Raw genomic sequence first — 22,819 nt, 5'->3', positions numbered from 1 at the left:
AAATCTGTCACCTTGTCAGGTAGTTACAGGTGTTTTACTGCATTAGAACAATTTGTTTAGGAGAGCAGCTGGTTCTGGTACCCATTAATTATTGCACTCACTTCAGTGTTCAAATATACCTTTACTGCCATGTTTAATGAATTGAATTGGATGGACACTGGCATTTATTTTTTTTCTTTTATGAAATGTGGGTGTCGCTGGCAAGTTCAGCATTAGTTGCCCATCCCTACTTGCCCTCGAGAAGGTGATGGTAAATTCCTTCTTAAACCGCTGCAGACCATGTGGATTCAGTACATTCAAGATGTTGTTAAGTAGGGATTTCCAAAGTATTGATCTATAAATGGTAGAAACGTCATCTAATTAAATATTGCAAAAACCAAAGCCATTACCATCACTATAAACTCTGTTCCCTTGCCAACAATTCCATCTCCTTCCCAGACCAGAGCCTGAGGCTGAACAGACTGTTTGAAAATTCGGCATCCTATCTGACCTCGAACTAAGCCACTAATTCAAAATCCTCTCCATCGTCAAGAATACCAACATCTGCCACCATAATATTATCCACCTCAGCCCCTGCATCAGACTACCTATTGCCAAAACACTTTATGCTTTTCTGCCTCCAGACCAGATTATTCCAATGCTCACCCTCTATTATAAGCACCAGCTCATCCAAATCCCTGATGTTTGTACACTAACTTGCACCTTAAGTTCGCCATTCATATCCTGGTTCACACCAAGATCCGTTCACCCATCATCCTTTTCCTGGCTGACCTACATTAACTCCAACTTCAGAAACACCTCAAATTTCAAGTTCTTACCCATCCATGCATTCAAATCTATCCATGGCCTTGCTGCACCCATCTCTGCAACCTCCTCCAGTGCTTCCAAGAATTGTGGTATTTTGTGCATTCCTGATTTCCTCTACCTCTCCACTGATGCTGGTGTCTTGAGCTTTATAAGCCCTGCATTTTGGAATTCCATCACTAAACCTCCCTGCCTCCCTTTCCTCCTGTAAGTTGCTCCTTAAAACCTACGCCTTCAGTGTTATGCCTTTAAACATTCGCTCCCTCCACCACTGACGCACGGTGGCAGCCGTGTGTACCATCTACAAGGTCCACTACAGCAACTCACCATGGCTCCTTCGACATCACCTTCAAAATCCCACGGCCATTACTACCAAGGACTAGAGCAGTAGATACACTGGAACACCATCACCTGCAAATTCCCCTCCATGCCACAAACCATCCTGATTTGGAACTGTTTCACCATCCCTTCACTGTCGCTGGGTCAAAATCCTGGAACTCTCTTCCTAACAGTGTCCCTTCATGACATGGACTGCAGTGGTTCAGGAAGGGGGAAACTCACTCAAGGGCAATTTGGGATGGGCAATAAATGCTGGCCTGCCTGGGAACACACACGCCTGGGAAAGAACAAATTAAAAAACAAGCTTTTGGTCACCTGACATAATATCAAATTTTGTCTGATATGATCGGTGCCGTGGCACATTTTACCATATAAAAATGAAAGCAAATTATATAAATGTAAGTTGTTTATGCTTGGTTATCCAGAACTGTTTTCAATTAGCTGTGGTAAGGTTACTGCACTTTTCTCAGTTGCATCCGCTGTGGGACTGTTTGCTTATCTTTTGCTGTTTAGCTAGTGCTGTGGTCTTATATTCTTGCTCCACATCCCTTACTTGGCCCATGTGCCTGATTTCTTTCATGTCTTCCCGCAGCTCTGGCACAATCATAAGTTAAACAGAACTCTCTATTCCCTCTTCATTTGCCTTTTAGCTTCCTAATTGTTTCATACCTGGTTTGTAAACCACTCGTGGCTTTGCGTAGGGCTCTGAGGCATTTGTGAGGTTGAAAATGTTTCATTAATAGATCTAGCAGATCTGGAAGTCAGTGGCAGTTTGCTGGAGAATAGGAAACAAAAAAAAATACAAGCATTTCTTCGACTAGTTTCTATCAATTCAACCTGAACAAGAGGAGGGCAGGTTTATAGTTAGTGTTGTAAAGAATATCAGATATATGGATTCAAAGTCCACATTGATCGAAGGACAAGTATACGTTTACAAAATAAGCCATTTTACCAGGAGTAACTTTACAAGCACGAACAAAGCAGCGGGATATTAATGGTTTCAAAGTAAACAAAAAAAAAAATCAACTATTATGCAGGCTACAAATAGCTTACTTTTAAAGATCAGGGGCGGGATTCCCCAACCCCCCACCTGGCCGGAGAATCGCCGGGGGCGGCGTGAATCTTGCCCCACCGCCGGTCTCCGGCGCCATCTTTTTGGCGTGGGCGGGAATCGCGTCGCGCCGGTGGGGGTCGTTGGCAGTGGCCCCCTCGGCGATTCTCTGCTCCGCAATGTGCCGAGCAGCCGCCCGTTTTCGGCCTGTCCCGCCGGCGTAAATTACACGAGGTTCTTACCAGGGGGACCTGGCTCTGCGGGCGGCCTGCGGAGTCCTTGGGTGGCCTGGCCTGCGATCGGGGCCCACTGATCTGCGGGCGGGCCCGTGCCATGGGGGCACTCTTTCGTTCCGCGCCGGCCGCTGTATAGCTCCGCTGCGCATCCGCAGGAATCACGCCAGCTTTTCTGGGAACAAGCTGGCACTCCTGCGCATGCGCCAACTCATGCCGGCCGGCGGAGGTCCTTCGGTGCCTGTTGGCGTGGTGCCAATCACTCCAGTGCCGACCTAGCCCCTGAATCATCCGCCCACCGGATACCGGAGAATCCCGCCCCAAATTTCCGGGGGACCAGGTGATGAGGGCGTGGAAATAGCAGCTTTCCCGTTGGATCCGGCACCACTTGCTTTATAGCACGTCTTTTATCCTGTTTGCTGAGCACATGCCCGCCCAATCCAAACCTTTTTTCAAATAAATTTAGAGTACCTAATTTATATTTTCAAATTAAGGGGCAATTTAGTGCGGCCAATCCACCTAACCTGCACATCTTTTGTGTTGTGGGGGTGAAACCCACGCAAACGCAGGAGAATGTGCAAATTCCACACGGACAGTGACCCAGAGCCGGGATTGAAACTGGGACTTCAGTACCGCGAGGCAACAGGGCTAACCCACTGCATCACCATGCTGCCCAGCCAACCCAAAACTAACATTTGGTAGCATGTCCCTGGAAGATTTTTGGATTAGTATTGGGGAGGAAGTGCAAAAAAATGAGAAGAAATCCGGAGATAAAAGGGCACAATCGGATTCGATGGGGGGTAGAGCTGGTTATTCAACATGGCGACTTTATCCTTGAGAGACTCTCGACCCGGCGATTGTTGAGGCAGAGAAAATGACTGCAAACATTATCCAAGGAATAGATCGGAGACTCGGCTTGCTGACAGAAAATGTGAGTGCTCATGAGGCCGAGCTGCATAGCACGGGCTCAATGGAACGGAGGAAATAATCCTGAACGTCTAAGGTGTTGACTCCTCAGCTGAAGCTCGTAGTCAATCCTTGTAAAAACAGCCATGTGGCATGTCAGAAATCCTGGAATATTTGGAGAAACGAGGCCCGAGAAAGAATATCCAGGTTGTTGATCTGCCAGAAGGTGTGAACGTTAAGGGACTAACGAGATCTCGCAAGGTCGGGATCCAGATTTGCATATTCAAGTGAGTAGTTAGTCTCACTTGAATATGTCTGCGCCGGAGTTATCCAAGGCACGGGACCTAATGGCCTCACTTCGGCAACCCAGACCAGGTGCCATTTAGCACTGGTTTACACAAACATAGACCAAGCAGACTGGCACTTGGGCAGGGGGGGGGGGGTCCTCCAGGAGATTGGGGACCCCTGGGTGGTCGGAAATAGGCAGGATGGTACCATGGCTCATCGAGGGCCGAAAGGCCTGTACTGCACTGTAATGTTCTATGTTCTATAGTGTAGATGGGCTTTAGAGTGGTTTCACAGGTCGGCGCAACATCGAGGGCTGAAGGGCCTGTACTGCGCTGTAATGTTCTATGTTCTATAGTGTAGTTGGGCTTTAGAGTGCTTTCACAGGTCGGCGCAACATCGAGGGCCGAAGGGCCTGTACTGCGCTGTAATGTTCTATGGCACTCCTGATGGCACCTGGGCACTACCAGCCTGGCACCGTAGCAGCGCCACCTGGGTGCCCCTCCACAGTTCTATTGTAAGGATCATAGATTATACAGTGCAGAAGGAGGCCATTCGGCCCATCAAATCTGCACCGGCTCTTGGAAAGAGCACTCTATTTAAGCCCACACCTCCACTCCATTCCCATAACCCCACCTAAACTAAGGGCAATCTAACATGGCCAATCCACCTAACCTGCACATCTTTGGATTGTGGGAGGAAACCGGAGAACCCGGAGGAAACCCATGCAGACACGGGGAGAACGTGCAGACTCCGCACAGCCAGTGACCCAAGCCGGGAATCGAACCTGAGACCCTGGAGGTGTGAAGCAACCGTGCTAACCACTGTGCTACCATGCCACCATCCGCTGTGCTACCGTGCTGCTCAGTTGCTGAATTGATCCAGGTTCAGAACCAGTTTTGCTGTCATGAAAGTCCACAATTCTGCATCGGCATCAACATGTAGTCTCAGGAACAGAGAATCCCGCCCACTATGTATATTCTGGTGCCTCTGGTGTTGCTTGAGCTGGGGGAGGGGTTTTATGGCGCACACCCTTGTGTGGCAGGCACAAAAGTACTAGCCTACTTTTTTCCCCCAGTGGTCTATGCAATGGCAGTAACTAATTTTAAATTTTGCTCTTGGAATGTACAGGGAATTCATCATCCAATCAAAAGCAAAGGGAAGGGGAAAGTGGACATAGCCTTTTCACAGGACACTCTCTTAGATGGCAAAGAGCACTTAAAGTTTAGGCGGGATTGGGTGGGACAGGTTTTTTTGCTTCCTTATCAACAAGCAGCAGGGGTGTGGAAGTTTTGGTCAACAAGAATGTCCCTTTCAAAACGGTGAAATGCGTTAAGGGTAAGGGAGCTCCTATTATTGTTAATACTCTTAATAGTGTGGAGAATAGTCCACCAAATAGAAGGGAGGTCAAAACCGACTTCCGCTCTTTCTCTCATCCAGGGCAACCCAGACTTTCCGCCAGATCTTATGGTCCATGGATTTGATACTTGGAGAGATAGAGGCATTTGTAGGCTGGGAGATATGCTCAATGATGGCCCCTCGTCATCCTTTGAGCAGCTATGCCAATAGTTTGACATCCCACGACAATCCTTTTTTTAAGTATCTGCAACGCAGAGACTTTATCCTGAATCAGACAACTCTGTGTCTTAACTCCTCTATTTTCCTGGTGGAAAAAGTCCTGACTTCTGCGGAGTCAAGACAAGTAATTAGCAAGTTCTATGATACCTTGTGTTCTAGATCCTGTGTTAGTACATTTGGTATCTTGAAGTCTGGGGATAAAGACATGGCAGTTAATATTGATAAGGAGATATCGGGTAGTATATGGGATTGTGCAAATAAGGTTTCAGTTTACAATAGACTGCACTATTTGCATATCACGCCTAATCTGATACAAGATTTGATCATGCTTTGTCCCCAGTGTGCCTAAAGTGCCTGGTAGTCGAGGATGATTATATACACTGCATATGGACCTGTGTTCAGATTCGATCCCATTTGTCTGGTGCAGTTAAGGAACTTGAGAGGATATTTGTCAGAGCGTTGGAGCTGAATCCTTTGTTCTTAATTCCCGTCTTCTAGACGGGAGACTTACTGATGTTAATGAAAAAGGCTGTATGACATCATAACTTTTGCAGCTCATAAAAACATCCTCTGCTCCTGGATCAGCGACAAGTATCTTTCAATTCAAAACTGGCATAAATTAGTCATGGAGTATATCCCTATGGCATTCTTGACATCCGTGATCCGTTTTAAGTACAATGCATTCTGTAAAGTGTGGGACTCCTGTCACAAATTTATAGACTCCCACTTGTCTGACCTCCTCCTGTTGGGTTTCCCTCGAGCCATATTGTAAGTCTTGTTTTCGCAATACATGAAGGCCTGAGATGTTATCCAATTTTATTTGAATGGCTGTTTCCTTTTCTTCCCCCTAATTGATTTCTTCTTCGGATTGAGCTGGTATTAAAACCGGAGGCACTAGTTCATGAAGTCTGTTGTTCTAAAGTCATCCTGTTGTGTTTCTTCTTATATTTGCAATAATCCTTGTTCTGTACTGTATCTGTTCTGCATTGAAAATGTTTATTTTCTTGTTGTTAAAAATTTTAAAAACATATTTTTAAAAAATGAATATTTCATGGGAATCATTTCACTGAAGGTTATCTATTCACACCAACAGTTACAAAGCAACATCTGTATTCTCACAGACAGAAGATCTCTCAGTGACCCTGATTTCTCTTACCTTCCAATGGGTTTACGTATAGGTATGTCATAGGCTCGGATGATGTTGACCAAAAGGTTAATGTCTCCATCAGAAAGGTTCTGGGCAGTGACCTTTTTTCTTTCTTTTCTTTGTGGCCTGAGTGGCCTCCTCGGTTCAGTCAGTTTGAACAGGCTGATGCCGAGCATGCTATTGGGGAGAAAATATTAACTCCATTCAGCAAATGTTCTCCACTTCTCAACACTTAAAAAAAAAAATTGACGGGCAATAATTTGGGCAATCGTAAAGTGGCAAATAATAATTGTAAAATCAATGTGCTACAAAAACTTTTAACGTTAAAATGACAAACATCAAAAATAAATTATCTTAGCGATAGACATGGAAAGGAAATGATGAGAATAAAGCAACATACCGTGAATCACCAGAACTGTACAGAAAATGGAAGAACAAAGAGATACCAAGATATATGAAACAAAATCAACAATAAAGCAGCGATAGACAAAACTTCAAAATAAGAATACTTTTGATAATGAAATGCAAGAAGTTTTAATTGGTTTCAAGAGAGAAATATTAGAAAGAAAATGTGAAAGAGACTGTGCCCTTTAATTTGTTTTGTAGATTTTACTTGGATATTTTCTCAATAAAGTTGCAAGACAATTTCCAAATGCATTCCCTTAATGCCTATGTCTCAGAACCATAAGCTAAGCATCTAGAAAGTGGCAATGTAGTGACTCCAGCCGTGTAAAGGAAATCCTTAATTGACTGGCTATCACCATGAATGACCATCAATCAATCCCCCCTTCATGTCACTGGGGGTGATTTCTGGGGGTGATTTCCGTCGGTGGGCGCAAAATCTGACGGGAATTGGAAAACGAGATACACGCCAGTGAGATCTTGCTTCCCAATTTTCCTCGCCCCTCGCTGGTGACGTAATGAGGTTCATGCCCAGGAAGGACGAGAACCTCATTTTAATAGATTTACAAAAATTTTAATCTCACTACTGAGGCCCCCCCACCACGATACCCCCCCTAACTGAAACCTTGCCGATGTGACATCACGCCAGCGAGGTTTGGAAAAACGTGAATCAGTCGAGGGGATCCTGCCAGGGAGGGAGGAACATGCCCCAGGTTGGCACTGCCAGGTTAGCAGGGAGAAGTTTCGGGGCAGACCCTCTGGCGAGCCGCATTAGGTTGGGGTTTGTGTTATGGCTGTTGGGGGAGGAGCCCTAGATTCTTGTGGTGGGGGGTGGAGGGTATGCGCCCATGATGCCGATGCAAGATCCCATGGGGGGGGTCCTCTGTCCATGGGGAGGGGGCTGGGGGGGGTTTATTTTTTGTGCTGAACAGGGCACCGCATTTAAAGGGTGCACTGATCTCTATGGAGCTGGCATTGTCCGCCTGTCACTGTGATGGCGTAACCCACACATCTGGGGCTGGATTCTCCGCACTCCGACGCGTTCGGCGACGGGGTGGAGAATCCGTTTTCCCGCTTCATTCGGGCCCGGGGGCTATGTGTGTGGGCGGTCCGGGTTGGGCGAGCGGCCGATGCAGGGCACTATTTTGGTGGTCCAGGCCCGCGGGCTGAGTCCGCCATGGAGCACGGCTGCTGCAGGCCCCCTCCGTGCACATGCACTGCCTCTGACCCGGAAGTGTGGGTGACCGTATCGGCAGCTGGAGCTGCGAGCTCCACGACAGCTGCCTGCTAGCCCCCTGCAAGGCAGTGAATCTGTGGCCTTTTGACACCAGGCGTAAAAGACGTTTTCATGACGGCGTGGGGACATAGTCTAAAAAACAGAGGATCCTGCCCCTGAATTTCTTCCCCCCTAAATGGCTCGAAATCTGGACTAAAAATCGTGGCTGTGAAGCTGGAGAGCGACATGCCAGGTTTCAGTCAGAGCCTGACTCTGAGAAAATCTGGGAAAGTTCCGCCCTATGTCTCAGAATCATATGCTAAACAGCCAGAATCTGGCAATGTAGTGACTCCAGTGGCCTAATAGAAATCCTTAATACTGGATTAATTTACTGGATATTATCATGGATTACCATCAATCCCACTGTGCCCCACCCCACCCACTCCCTAGAAAGCATAATAAACTTTGGGCCCTAGTTTAGGCTATAAACATTGGGAAATGTTTATGAAAAATAATTGATAAGCGGTAATGATAGACGATACAGATAATTCCAATAGTTCACAGAACTTTACCTTCCTCAGTGCAAAGATGACAATTACACCCATCACTAATTCTGTCAATATTATTAGCCAATAGATTACTGTTTGCTGCATCTCTTGGATGCACAATTTCATTCGACTCCCATTTCAATAATCTTGGGAGGAACTACCAAACTGCGGGGATGGTTTCAGAAGGTGAAGAGGGCTGGGAGCGATCAGGATGGGGTGGGTGGTGGTCGAAGGTTGGGTCAGAGGGGGAAATTGGAAGGGGAAATTGCCTGTTGTGGGGGGTTGGGGATGAGAACCAGGCCTGCGGATGAGGTTCTGTGCAGTTGGGGGGGGGGGGGGGGGGGGGGGGGGGGGGGGAGTATCACATGGGGGTGGCAATCATGTGTGTGTGTTTGTGCTAGGGGGAGGAAAGAATGGTTAGTTGTGGGGTTGGGGGAATTCCCTTGGGGGCGTGGGGGTGTTGTGATGGTCCGTGTAGGCCTTGGTTTCGGTATTTAAAATAGTTACGCAGAAGTTAGTAAAGGTTTAATTTCTTCTAACTTTTTCTGAGTATCTACCAGCATAACCCTGGCTAAACCATCCGAAGTTAGCAATTTAAATTGCTTTATCGGATGGTTCCCAGCTCAGCGCAATTATTCAGGGGAAGTTAACACTTCTGGGTACTTTCCGTCCAAATGCTTATCTCGGAGATTCTAATAGAACATAGAACAGTACAGCACAGTACAGGCCCTTCAGCCCACGATGTTGTGCCGTCCATTTATCCTAATCTACGTTCAACCTAACCTACGCCCCTTCAATTTAATGCTGTCCATGTGCCTGTCTAAGAGTTGCTTAAATGTCCCTAATGACTCTGGACTCCACCACCTCTGCTGGCAGTGCATTCCACACACCCGCCAGGTTCTGAGAGGAAATCCCCAGCGTATATTTGGAATACCCCCCAAATCCAATGCTGCGGACCGAGGAAGTTACGGGCCAATTTTTGTAGCCGTGTTACCTCGTTGTTACTCACTGGAGATTTAAAAGCAGTAAGGATATGCTTCCCAGTTGTTCCTGAGGTGATAATGCAAATGTATTGGGCGCGATTCAGTGACCCCCGTTGCGCAAGGCGCAGATCCAGGCGCAACGGGTGAATTGCATGTGAGCCCCAAATCGAGCATCATGCTGATCGTGAGTCACCCGACTAGCTCCGTCCTCGCTGGACGAGATTCAGATTGACTTATTTAAATGGAACACTGGGTGCGGGATTCTCCAAAATGGAGGCAGAGTGACCGCGCCGTCATGAACACCGTCGCGTTTCACGAAAGCGCGAAACGGGCGCGAGCACTACCGATTCATGCCGCTCCAACCTCACTTCCCGACGCCAACTGGGTGCCGCGCCAACCCGCGCATGTGCAGCGCCAACCCGCGCATGCGTGGGGGACTTCCTCAACGCGCCGGCCCCGACGCAACATGGCGCGGGGGTTCAGGGACCGACCGTGTAACAAAATAGGGCCAGGGCTGGAGAGGCCGGCCTGCCGATCGGTGGGCCCTGATCGCGGGCCAGACCCCATTGGAGGACCCCCCCCCCCCCCCCCCCCCCCCCCCCGATGAAGGAGCTCCCCTCCCCCCCCACCCACAGTCCGCCCCCGACCCTGTGCGCAGAGTTCCCGCCGGCTGCGACCAGGTGTGGACGGTGCTGGCGGGACTCTGCCATTTCTGCGCAGCCGCTCAGGTCATCAAGGCCAGAGAATCGGCGGCCCGGCCGCGGACAGCGGACCGTGACGTGCCAAGCGCTGGCGCAAATGGCGCCGATTCTCTGCTCCTCGGAGAATCGTGTGCCAGCGTTGGGGCGGCGTGGCGCGGTTGCAGCGATTCTCTGGCCCGGCGCGGGGCTCGGAGAATCCCGCCCTGGATTCACCTGCCGTTGGGACTCGGCCGTGCCTGGGAGACCTCGCCAGGTCGCTGTTTAGTACTGCCCACACAAACCTGGACAAGGTGTAATAGCACCTGGGTGGGGGGGTCTCCCTGGCCACTGGAGACCTCTGGACAAATTGGGATGAGGCAGGCTGGCACCCTTCTTGTCGCCTGGGTACCTTGGCACTGCCAGGCTGTCTGGGTGGCACTGTTGGATCAGTGCCAAGTAAAGGGAGGATTCCCAGGCACCTACCCCAGGATGGGGGTGTCAGAAAAGCAGGGGGGCTGCCAGACAAAATGGTGAGCTGCAAGAAATCCCTCTAAGTACGGCCTCGGCAGGGAGAAAGTCCCCGAGGCCAAATAAATGGCAAAGTGCAGTTGGATAAAAGGTGTGATTCTCTGGGCAGCAGCTGCAGAGAAACACCCCGCTAAACGTGCCATTCAGTGGGCTTTAATTTCAGTGCGCTGAATCCCGCCCATCAACTCGGTTTCTCCCCAGATGCTGATTGACCTGCTGAGGATTTCCAGCATTTTGTTTTAATTTTAGTTCATCTGAGTTTGCTGTTGAGAATTCAGGTGGAATGGCTTTTGCAATAATATTTTTTTTCAAAAGATAAGAAAATTATTTTTAAAAAATGGAAATTTTGTGATCTGAAATTACCTGTTCACTCCAAAAACCAAGCAGACTATGACATACCTCAGTCATTAAAACGGAGTATCCAGAAAATAGATACCAAAATGTACAAAAGGAAAATCACTAATTTGGGAGACAGTGGTGTCACGGTAATGTCACTGGACTGATAATTCAGAGGCCCAAGCTAGTACTCGGGTGGCAGCTGGGGGAATTCAAATTCAAATAATAAGTCAGGAATTGAATTGTCTCAGAAATGGTGACCATGAAACCCATCTGCTTCACGAATGTCCTTCAGGGGCGGGATCTCTGCCATCCTTACGTGATCTGGCCTGCATGTGGCTCCATATCCACAGCAATGGGGTTTCCTCTTAACTGGCCTCTGAAATGGATTAGCAAGCCCCTTCAAACATTGGACTTGCCAGTGGCAACCAACACCCCATGAAAGAAGAAATAAAAGCAAAACAAGAAAGGATAAATCAAATTTCTGATTGACCTCCACGTCATCCTTGCCGCAAACGATAAGACTGATTAGCTGTTGCATGTTTGATTGAAAAATGTCAGTTTATCTGGATTTTGAAACTTTGCTGCTGAAAGTGTTGAAAATTGTACATTGCTGCTAAATGTCTGCATGTTCAATTAATGGAGGGAATTCCACGCAAACTGTGACTGTACACTCATGATAAGAGCCGAAATCATCGTGTAATGGCTCAAACGGAATAATGATAACCCCATGAGCTACCATAGATCTCTGGCTACTGGAAAGGTTTCTCAATAGGAAGAGCAGAATCTGGGGTTGAGTGTCAGCATGTTTGCTGAAGCACGTTTTACTTTGAAGAAAATTCTCAAATGCTCCTGCAATTATTTTTTAAATAAATTTCGAGTACCCAAATCTTTTTTTTCCCCAATTAAGGGGCAATTTTTAGCGTGGTCAATTCAAGTACCCTGCACATCTTTTTGGGTCATGGGGGTGAGACCCATGCAGGTACGGGGAGAATGTGCAAAATCCACATGGTCAGTGAACCCGGGTCCTCGGCGCCATGAGGCAGCAGTGCTAACCACGCTCTTGCAATTATAACATTTCTTGAAACAAGTCAATGCAAGAGTGACACCATCATCATTGTCCTGAGGCTGAAACAAAATCATTGGTTAGAGAACACTTCTTTCTGGAAATGTCACGGCAAGACACTGCCGAAGAAAACCGAAGGCTTGACTACTGGGTTGCAAAAGATCATAAAAGAATAGAAAATTATTAATATGATTGCCAATTGTCAGAAAGATTAAAGCTCCCAGCAAACATTGTGCTGGTTAGTTCCCCTTTTCCTGAATGCACAATGATTGCCACCTTGAGGTAAATGAAGAGTAAATGAAAGAAAAATACTGGCCTTTGGATATTGAATTCCAAGATAAGCTTTAATCCCATCAATAGCCGAGAATAAAATATGTTAGAAACAATACACCATACCCGAAGCTTAGGGGATTCTGCCCGGGATTTGCAGGTGTCATGTCCACGGTACTCAAAACAAGGGTGGCGCCGAGTCGAGGTGGCGATCTTTGGAGTGTCGGAAGATCCGGGAATCCAGGGGGCGAGAGAGGCTGATGTTTTGGCCTTTGCCTCCTTGGTAGCCCGGAGACGGATATTGTTAGCGTGGAGGGACTCGAAGCCCCCGAATTCAGAGGTTTGGGTTAGCGACATGGCTGGGTTTCTCAGACTTGAGAAAATTAAGTTGCCCTGAGAGGATCAACGTTAGGGTCGTCCGGCGGCTTTATCGACATCTTCGGGGAAAGCTAAACTGTCAGCAGAGGCAGTAAAGTGTGTGTGTGTGTGCGGGGGCGGGTGGCAGTTAGGCTACTTTGTGTTTAGGGTAGGCGGGAACAGTGAGAGATGGAGAGATGTTTCTTACACTATGTTTATATTTGTATTTGTACCGCTTATTGTTATAAAATTATAAATGCCTTCATAAAATGTTTTTTTTAAAAGACAATACATCATACAATACTAACCTTATGCTGGGGACCGCTTCCTCAACAACCATATCTGACAAGACATGATGATGTTTTGCCAGCAAGAACCTACTTACTACAGAATCCCGAACCTAAGAAAGTCAAAAAAAAGTGTCAATTATTGCTCCCCAACTTGGATCTTTCATGGAAAATCCTAAACACAAGCCTGTTTCCACAATGCACTTTTACAAATTCAAATGCAAAATCTTTTGAAATCTGTAGAAAATAAATAAAAGTGTAACATTAATTTAGCACTTTGAATGCCGTAAAATATCACAAGGTCCTTTGCACGAGAGGTACCTGACTGTGTGGAGCACGTGAAGGCCAAACATAAACAGCGGAGAGCGCAGAATCCAGTGTCCCATCCACCCACCTCATCAAACCACCTGCCAGACCTGTGGTAGAGCCTGCAGATGCAGGATTGGACTATTCATCCGCCACAGAATCCACCTCCTAGGAGTGGAAGCAAGTCACCCCTGACCCCAAGGGACTGCCCAAAGGAAGATCTGACCAAAAATTACACCGAGAAGGTTCGTTCCACAAACTCAATTTTAATCCCAATGGTGCTTTCAGACATTGATTGCATTATGGGAAGTCGGCACAATCCCCACGCAAATACTAGCCCAAAGTTTCTTCCTCAACAATGGTGAAGCATTCTATGTTCCATTCACCTGATGGGTGGGATTTTCCATTCACGCTGGCAGGATCTTATGGACCTGCTCATAGCGCACTCCCGCTGCGAGCTGCCCTCTGCTGCTGCAGTACACACCACGGAGGAAGAGGGAAGTCCTGTCCATTATTTGCCAAAACGTTCTTCCAAATTCCCTCATAATGCGTCTGCTGATACTCTGCAAATTATTCACTTCTCCCTGGTTCCAGTGAAAACAATCTTTGACTGTACCTTCGTAAAATCTTTTGAAAGCCTCTGTAAGATCATCCTCAGTGATCCCCATGTCAATGAAAAGACCCCGGGCTGGATTCTCTGCCCTGTGACCCCGGTATCGCGGAGAATCGGGTGTCCAGCTGAAGTTGAGGTTGGAGCCAGGTGCCGAACCAACCACTGTGTTCCTGCGCCTCGCTGGTGGCCTGATCAGGGTGCTCGGCTGTGCGGCAGTGGGAGGATGCAAACGGGTCTTAATGACCGATTTGGATCCACTTAGCGGGCCAGATTCTCTGGGCCGATGTGATTCTCTGCCGATGTGATTCTCTGGTCCGGGAATCACGTAGGCAGTGATTGCAACAGATCTGGATAGCTCTAAAGGGGACCTACCCCAAATCCCCCCCGAGAATCCCCTTCCCACAGCCCCCCTTAATAAAGAGACCTCCCAAATAGGAAGACCCAAATAGGGCCCCCACAATACCCCCCCCCCCCCCCCACCCCGGGACCCCATAAATACAGAGAAGTCGGCCACAGGGACCCTCTAAATAGGGAGATGCACCCCATAGGGACCCCTTAAATAGGAAGACCCCCCCGCCTCCATTCCTGTCGTACTGTCTGGGGATCCACAGAAAGTTAGACACCAGTTAATTTGATACGGGTGCAGGGCACAGTTGAGTTCTAGGAGCTGGGCACAGACTGTGTGTATATGTCTTCACAATAAACACCTGTTACCACCATTAAAACCTGCCTTGGTGCTCTGTCTGATGGTTGTGGGGGTGGGCTGGTCCGGCCTGGCCGCGGAGGGAGGGGGGCGGGGGACCAGTGCATCCCACCCCACCACCCCCCCACCCCCAAGTCCCGACAATCCCCAGCATCCTCAGCCAGGGATTCAACGGGACCATGTGATGGACTGGCCAGCTCTCATACAGGGATCATCCAGGTGGAAGGTGCTACAGTGGGCATGAATCAAACATTGTCATATGAAGTGGAGCACCAGAGCTCATCACAGAGGGGGCTGGCATCATCCTCCATCCCATGGACCAGACCCGCTGCCACTGCCAACTCAGTGTCCCCAGCTCGTAGCGCCGCAGGTATGTATGATGGAGAGGTATACAAGCGGGCGGTTTGGCGGCGTGGGAGGTGAGAGGGTGTGGGTCTGGGATGTGGTGTCCGTGACCCCCCTTCTTTCCTGGAGGCAATCAAAGCATCCCGTGCGCGTTGGCCCTGGTAATAACGTTGTGTTGTCTCCCCTGCCTACCCGGACCCCAGGTCCTGCTCATCGTCCCCCTCCCCCGCATCCTCCTCGTCCCCCACCCCCTCATCCTCCTCGTCACCCTCCCCTGCATCCTCCTCGTCGGACGAGGCCTGCCCTTCCTCCTCAACCTCCTCTTCCAGCACATCGCCCCCTGCTGCACGATGTTTTGGAGGATGCAGCAGGCCACCACGATGAGGGAGACCCTCTCCGCATCATACTGGAGGGCCCCTCCAGAGCGGTCCCGGCACCTGAAGCGCATCTTCTGGAGGCACCTCTCGATCACACTCCTGGTCGCTGTATGGCCGTCATTGTAGGGGGTCTCTGCACCGCCTGTGGCCTCCGGATGGTTGTCATCAGCCATGGCTGCACCGAGTAACCCCTGTCGCCCAGGAGCCAATCCCTCGAACACGTCACCTGCGAAGCGCCTATTTCCCACGTGAATCTTCTAGTAAACAGTGTGGTGTCTCTTTGGTGCCCTTGTTTGTGAACTGTGCATGCAGCCTTGTCAGGATCCAGCTTCCTTCCCCTCAGTCTTCCCTCTGCCTTACACTGTTCATCTTCTTCATCCACCTTCTTGCCCCTCTGTCTGCTATCAAGTTATCATGAATCCTCGACCTCCCCCCTCCTTGCACAGCCTTCCTTCCATATTGCCACCCTTGCCTTCATCAGGCAACCCCCCTGCTCCACCACCCCCCCCCCCCCCCCCCCCACACCCCACCTCATCCCGCACGCCACATCTGGTCGAACTTTGGGCATTTGTTGCAGTGGCTGGATGAGTCCTGCAGCATAGTGCTGTCCAGATAGACACGTGTGTCGCATCCCCAGGCGTACTACTGAACTGAGACGGTGACACAGGAGGTTCCATGAGTCCAGCAGCATGGTGCCGTCCATGAAGACCAGCTCAACATAAAGATAGAGGGCAGGAACCAGTCTACCCTGCAGTCAGGCGTACAGTGTATCAGGAGCAGTGCAGCGCTATGGCATATACCATGTTGCACTCACCTCGGAGTCCTTTGCGAATTGAGGATGTCTTTGTGCATGCCACTCTTCAGCAATCGGATTTTAGGCGGGTGTAATTTCTTGTTGGTGTCACGTAAGATTGGAAGTTCTGACAGGGCACCAGCAGGCAGCTGTGTTAATGAACATTCATGAGATGCAAATGAATGCAACAGCCGTTCATGCTACCAGCCAGTGGGAAGACACACCCGTCATTGGGTGATCTGCAATGTGATTTCACACCAACGGATTTATGATGTGGCCACCTAAAATGGCGTCCGGCAAAGGATACAGGGAAAGGTGGTCAAGTTCAGGGTCAAGTAGCTGCAGCTCAAATAAACACTTAAGAAATAAGCTGCAACTCAGACTCTACAATGCACAGGAAAAAGGCCATCTCCAGGAACAATAGAACTGTCCTGTCAATCACACTTGTTTACCAGACACAGCGGCACCTAATCTCCTTATTTGGAAGGGCCTACCTGCCTCCAACACTTGCAGGCAGCTGCTGAGTGCCCACCCCAAAATCAATGTGGCAGCCCCTGATTGGACTTGATCGATCAAGGTGATCAATCCCTGATCAATTGATTGACAATGACCCAGAGACCACCCACCAAAGGGCACGAAATCCAAGCAGGTTAAAAGTTGCTACACCACCTTATAATCGCCATCTGCAGCAGCAACAGCGAAACAACGGTGACCCTTCACCGGCCAAAGAAGAAGACCATCCATGACACTAGCAGGAGGAAGACCAACAACCAACCATCGAGAACTACAAGACGGCGGGTCACAGATAAAGGCCATATCTGCCCGGTACTTGCCAGTCACTTGAAGTTAAGTTGAGGTCTTGTGCGTACTAGCTTAACTTATGTTGTATGTGTATGTGATTGAATAACTCTAACAATTCTCTAACAATAACTCTAACAATTTTGATGTGGAGATGCCGGCGTTGGACTGGGGTGAGCACAGTAACAAGTCTTACAACACCAGGTTAAAGTCCAACAGGTTTGTTTCAAACACTACCTTTCGGAGCACTGCTCCTTCACCTGAGGAAGGAGCAGTGCTCCGAAAGCTAACAATTGTGTGATAGCGAATAAATATTGAATTGTTTCATGAAACAGATTTGTAGTCATTTGTCCACCGTATACGGGTTAAGTCACACTGTGGTTTAGGCACAACAATGACTTTTATGCTCCTGCTCGATCCTCTGCCCCTGCTTGCCAGCAAATCCACCGTGGGCGGGATGGGTGCATTCCGCCTGATGATTTGGCAATTCCTTTCTCAGGGTTAAATCATTTCATTCTGTCTGATGGCCCCCAGACATATGCCATAACTGAGCAAAACATACAAGCTTACACTTCTTGGTTGAACTTGTCTGTACAATGTGTTACAAAGGGCAAATGGATAACATTTGACACATCAAAATCATTTGGCAGAAGTCCCTTGCCTGAAGATATTTGGATAATTATAGTTGATGTTACATTGCTACTCTACTTCAGTATTTTGCGATGCACGCAAACTAGGTCCACAGACATTTAAGTTTAGTTATATTCATATTTTTGATTGAAGTTTTCTTTTTAGTATTTATCACCAGCAGTGGTTCTTTCATATCCTCCTGATAGTTCTGCAGTACTTCTTTTGAAATTGAGCCAAAATGTTAAAACATTTTTGCCATTCCCTATTAATAAAGTGCAAGTTAACTCCCTAAGTAGTCCTGCCCTTTCAATTACTATGTCTTTATCCTGCGCTATTAAAAGGTTAGGGCCTCTATGGTGAATTGCCAGTCTTCTCCTGTACTCCTTTTGGCCTTCCAAAGTTCTCTTTTGACTTCCTTTTGTTACATTTATATTTATGATCGCTTTCTTCTGTAACATTCTGTTTATTATATGCCTTTTAAAAAAATAATCTGGCTTTTACTCAATCAACTTATCCACAGAAATTAAGCCTTACATGAAATGTCTTTATGCCCAGTGTTAGGAACAATGAAGGGACTTTTCTAACCCCTCATGTTAGCAGAACTTCCAATCCCATCGATGTGAATGGAGATTTCAATGGCTCACTGGTCCTGCTATGGGGGCCGGGGTGGAGGGAGGAGGGGGGGGGGGGGGTAATGGGTGCTAATGTATCGCTTTAATTTAATATTTTGTGTTTGGGTGTTAAGAAAGGCGAGTGAAACTTGGTTTCAGTTTCATTCGAGGGTTTTGTGAACTGGGTGCCAGGAAATCTGGAGCCTTGTTTGTATACATGCATGTTTAATGAGGTTTTACTACTCTTGAAGTGAAGAGATAGGTTACCAAACGGTGAGCAGTTTAGTGAAGTTTAAAAAAGTCATAGGAGAGAAAACTGTGCTATTCCCCTGTGACAGGGGTCCTCAGACACACAGAGAGCCAGGGAAACACAGAAGGGCAGTTAGTGTGTGGAACACTTTCTTTGGCACAAACTTAGTGTGGGTAAGAGCAGTGCTAATACAGGTAACTTCATTGAAGTGTTAATGTAAACCTACTTGTGATACTAATAACGATTATTATTACTTTGATGAGTCAGGAATAGAGAGGCCAGTGGAATACCTTTCAAAAAAACTAACTCCATGCCAAAGAAAGTACTCCACCACTGAGAAGGAAGCCTTGCATTTCGGAGCATATGTTTGATATGACAATAAACAAAGTTTAGTGTATATGGACCATAATCTGCTCGTGTTTATAGGGAAATTTAAAACTTGGAAGCAAGATTGTTCCTTTTATAGTTTATTGATGCAACTTTTCGATGTTAAATTTTTCAATTCCTGGAAAGGACAATATTATTGCAGATGCATTATCACAGGCTTGAATGTTGATAAGTGGCATACATAAGAATGGGGGGTTTTAGGCAATGGGAAAAGAAGGATGAATGGATGTGTGCTTAGTGTCACGTACCTTGGTATAAAACATCCTTACAATGACATTTCATCCTTCTAAAAGGGGGGAGATATGTTAGAGTCCTTCTTTTTGATTTCTCTTTGTTCCCATTTCTTTCGATTTATTTTATTATTTTTGGTCAGTGGACTCAATTGGAAAATGCCTTTAAGCAGAGGACTCAAGCTGAGGCAGCCTGCTAGTCAGGACAGTGTGTTCCAGGATTTGTTCTTTTGAGAGGAGAAACCAGGCTCTTCGGCGCCAAGGGAATCTTAAGAACCAGCTTTGGAGGAAGTCAGTTCGATTGGCTGGCTGGCAACCTGCGGGTTGGCTTGTGACAATGTTCTGGCTGACAACAGTCAGTGATTGGTTCCTGTGGGATGCTTCAGAGAGAGCTGAGCAGAAGTGATTAGACCTTGAAAGGAGAAGGAACTTTCTCTCTCTCTTGCTGCTGAAGTAAAGAATTGCTTTACTGTTCTAAAATCAGTGAGTGCTTGGCACACCTTTACTATAAACTTGAAATGATCTTGAAGAAAGTAGTACCGATTCAAAAGCTTGAACTCCAGAAAGATAGTAACTGGAAGCCACCATAGTGCAAAAATCCTTTATCCTTTTATTACTATTGATATTTTCTTTACCCTTTTTCCTCTATTGTTTGTCTGTGTGCGTATATAGAGTGGAGTAGTCAGAAGGGGGGGGTGGGGTGGAAAAGGGGCATTAGGTAGTCCGTTACATTTTTGTCAGTTTAATTATATTAATGTTAAATAATAAAAGATTACCTGTGTTAAAGTTACAAACCTGGTGACTGCAGTTTATTGAGCTCAGCCAAAGACCTCAGGTATTTAAAAATAACATCCAATTTCACTTGTGTTGCAACTCCGGGTCAAGTGGGGTTAGAATAGACTGCACACTAGCCCGAGGGTTGTGACAAATCTCTCTAAGAAGAAATCCTGCAAGCCCACTGGGGAACTCGTGTGTTTCCTTGGAAGTTGTCACGTAGTGAGTTTTGATTGCACTTTTTGGTGTCTTAGGGAGATACAGCAGCTGAAGTGAAGCATCCAATGAATGCTCGGCAGTCCGCTGGAAAAAAAATGTTTAAAACTGAGCTAATCCAAACAAGAAACCTTGGTAATGGGGCAGTTGTAATACTTCACTGGGTTTTTGTGTGTGTAAGAGCTGCTGGGATAAAAGGAATAGTGTGAATTATTTTCTAGTATCTGTATTGAAACCTTTGCAACCTTTTTGTCTTGTGTAATATAGTTCATTTTTTTCTTGTTTAATAAATGTTTTATTCTTTGTTGTTAACAGCATACTGGCAGATTGTTGTGAATGTGTTTGACTTCCACAGTCTTAAAAAAAATAATAAAGTTAGGATCTACCGAGCCATATTTCACTCTGGGAGTTGACTTTTCCAGTATTATCAGCTGGTACATAGGACCATAAGACATAGGAGCAGAATTAGACCACTCGGCCCATCAAGTCTTCTCCGCCATTCAACCATGGCTGATATTTTTCTCATCCCCATTCTCCTGCCTTCTCCCCATAACCCCTGATCGCCTTAGTGATCAAAAACCTACCTATCTCTGTCGTAAAGACACTCAGTGATTTGTCCTCCACAGCCTTCTGTGACAAAGAGTTCCACAGATTCACCATCCTCTGGCTGAAGAAATTCCTCCTCATCTCTGTTTTAAAGGATCATCCCTTTAGTCTGAGATTGTATCCTCTGCTTCTACTTTTACCTACAAGTGGAAATATTCTCTCCACATCCACTCTATCCAGGCCACACTGTAATCCTGTAAGTTTCATTAAGATCCCCCCTCATCCTTCTAAACTCCAACGAGTACAGACCCAGAGTCCTCAACCATTCCTCATACGCCAAGCTCTTCATTCCAGGGATCATTCTTGTGAACCAACTCTGGACCCTTTCCAAGGCCAGCACATCCTTCCTTAGATACGGCACCCAAAACTGCTCACAATACTTCAAATGGTGTCTGACCAGAGCCTTGTATAGCCTCAGAAGTACATCCCTGGACTTGTATTCTCGCCCTCTCGACATGAATGCTAACATTGCATTTGCCATCCTAACAGCTGACTGAATCTGCACGTTAACCTTAAGAGAATTGTGGACAAGGATTCCCAAGTTCATTTGTGTGTCTGATTTCCTAAGCATTTCCCTATTTAGAAAATAGTCTATGCCTCCATTTCATCTTCCAAAGTGCGTAACCTCACACTTTTCCACATTATATTCCATCTGCCACTTCTTTGCCCACTCTCCTAGCCTGTCCAAATCCTCCTGAAGCCTGCCTGCTTCCTCAATACTACCTGCCCCTCTACAGATCTTTGTATCATCTGCAAACTTAGCAACCGTGCCTTCAGTTCCTTCTTCCAGATCATTAATGTATACTGTGAAAAGTTGTGGTCCCAGCACCGACCCCTGAGGTACACCACTAGTTACCGGCTGCCATCCTGAAAAAGACCCCTTTATCCCCACTCTCTGCCTTCTGCCAGTCAGCCAATCCTCTATCCATGCCAGGATCTTACCCTTAACATCATGGGCTCTTAACTTATTTAACAGTCTCCTCAGCAGCACCTTGTCACTAGTACAAACACTTGTATCTTATTCATCTCATTTTTAAACTTTTCACACTTTTCAATATATTTCACTGTCAGATTTGATCATTCTTCCAAGCCATTCACAATTCCTTTCTTCCGTGAGCTAATATGCAGTTGGATATCTTCATCTTTGACTCCATCTTTTTAGTAATGACCATTGTAAATTGATCCCATACTTACAAAGAAAAATACAGCACAGGAACTGGCCCTTTGGCCCTCCAAGCCTACGCTGATCACGTGTCCTATCTAGACCAACCGCCTGGATCCTTCTATATTCCGCCTGTTCATGTGCCTATCCAGATAAGTTTTAAAGGTCACTGACGTATCTGCCTCAACCACCTCACTTGGCAGTTCATCCCAGGCCACCACCACCCTCTTGTGTAAAAATCTTGCGCCACACATCTCCACTGAACATTTCCCCCCTCACCTTGAACTTATGCTCCCTTGTAATTGTCATTTATGCCCTGGGACAAAGACTTCCCTTTACACATCCCTCTGAGACACCACCAATCAACATGTCCCTCTCCTTTGTGAATACCATTGCAAAATACTCATTAAGGTCTTCACCTCCTTCCTCTGGTTCTACACATAATTTCCCTCCTTTGTCCTCGAGTGGACCTACTCTTTCTCTAGCTACCCACTTGTTCCTAAGATACGTATAAAATGCCTTCGGATTCTCCTTAATCCTGTCTTCCAAGGACATTTTGTGACCCCTTTTTTCACTCCTAACTCCCTGCTTGAGCTTTTATCTACTTTCCTTGTATTCCTCAAGTGCTTTATCTGTTTTTAGTTGCCTGTACCTCACATATGCATCTTTTTTCTTTTTGACAAGATTTTCAATTTCCCTGGTCATCCATGGTTCCAAAATCCTGCCTTTCCTGTCCTTCTATTTTACCGGCACATGCCTGTCCTGCATTCTTATCATCTGCTCCTTAAAAGATTGTACATGCCAAATGTGGATTTGTCCTCAAACACCTCGTCCAATCAACAGCCTCCAAATCCTGCCTAATCTGGTTGGAGGTAGCCTTCCCCCAATTTAGCACCTTAACCCGTCCTTTTTCATGAGTATCCGAAAGCTTACGGAATTGTGGTCACTGTTCGTCACGTGTTCTCCCACTGCAACTTTGATGACCAGGCCGGGCTCGTTCCC

At 47.0% G+C, this 22,819-nt stretch overlaps 1 protein-coding gene across 3 annotated transcripts in view; it reads right to left on the bottom strand.

The window, feature by feature from the left end:
- The window catches only part of cc2d2a (coiled-coil and C2 domain containing 2A), a 294,925-nt gene that overhangs the window by 114,248 nt on the left and 157,858 nt on the right, over nt 1-22,819 (bottom strand). For all 3 annotated transcript variants that reach the window (XM_072496407.1, XM_072496404.1, XM_072496406.1), the window contains exons 25-27: nt 13,038-13,129; nt 6,353-6,520; nt 1,813-1,918 (exon numbers count right to left, since the gene is read on the bottom strand). In XM_072496407.1, the coding sequence (XP_072352508.1) occupies nt 1,813-1,918; nt 6,353-6,520; nt 13,038-13,129 (366 nt within the window). The remainder of the gene's footprint in view (nt 1-1,812; nt 1,919-6,352; nt 6,521-13,037; nt 13,130-22,819) is intronic.

The sequence above is a fragment of the Scyliorhinus torazame genome, chromosome 3 (assembly GCF_047496885.1).
Source record: "Scyliorhinus torazame isolate Kashiwa2021f chromosome 3, sScyTor2.1, whole genome shotgun sequence".
In the NCBI taxonomy this organism is placed as follows: Eukaryota; Metazoa; Chordata; class Chondrichthyes; order Carcharhiniformes; family Scyliorhinidae; genus Scyliorhinus; species Scyliorhinus torazame.
The sequence above is the reverse complement of the archived record's forward strand: the minus strand, read 5'-3'. Positions and strand labels throughout refer to the sequence as shown.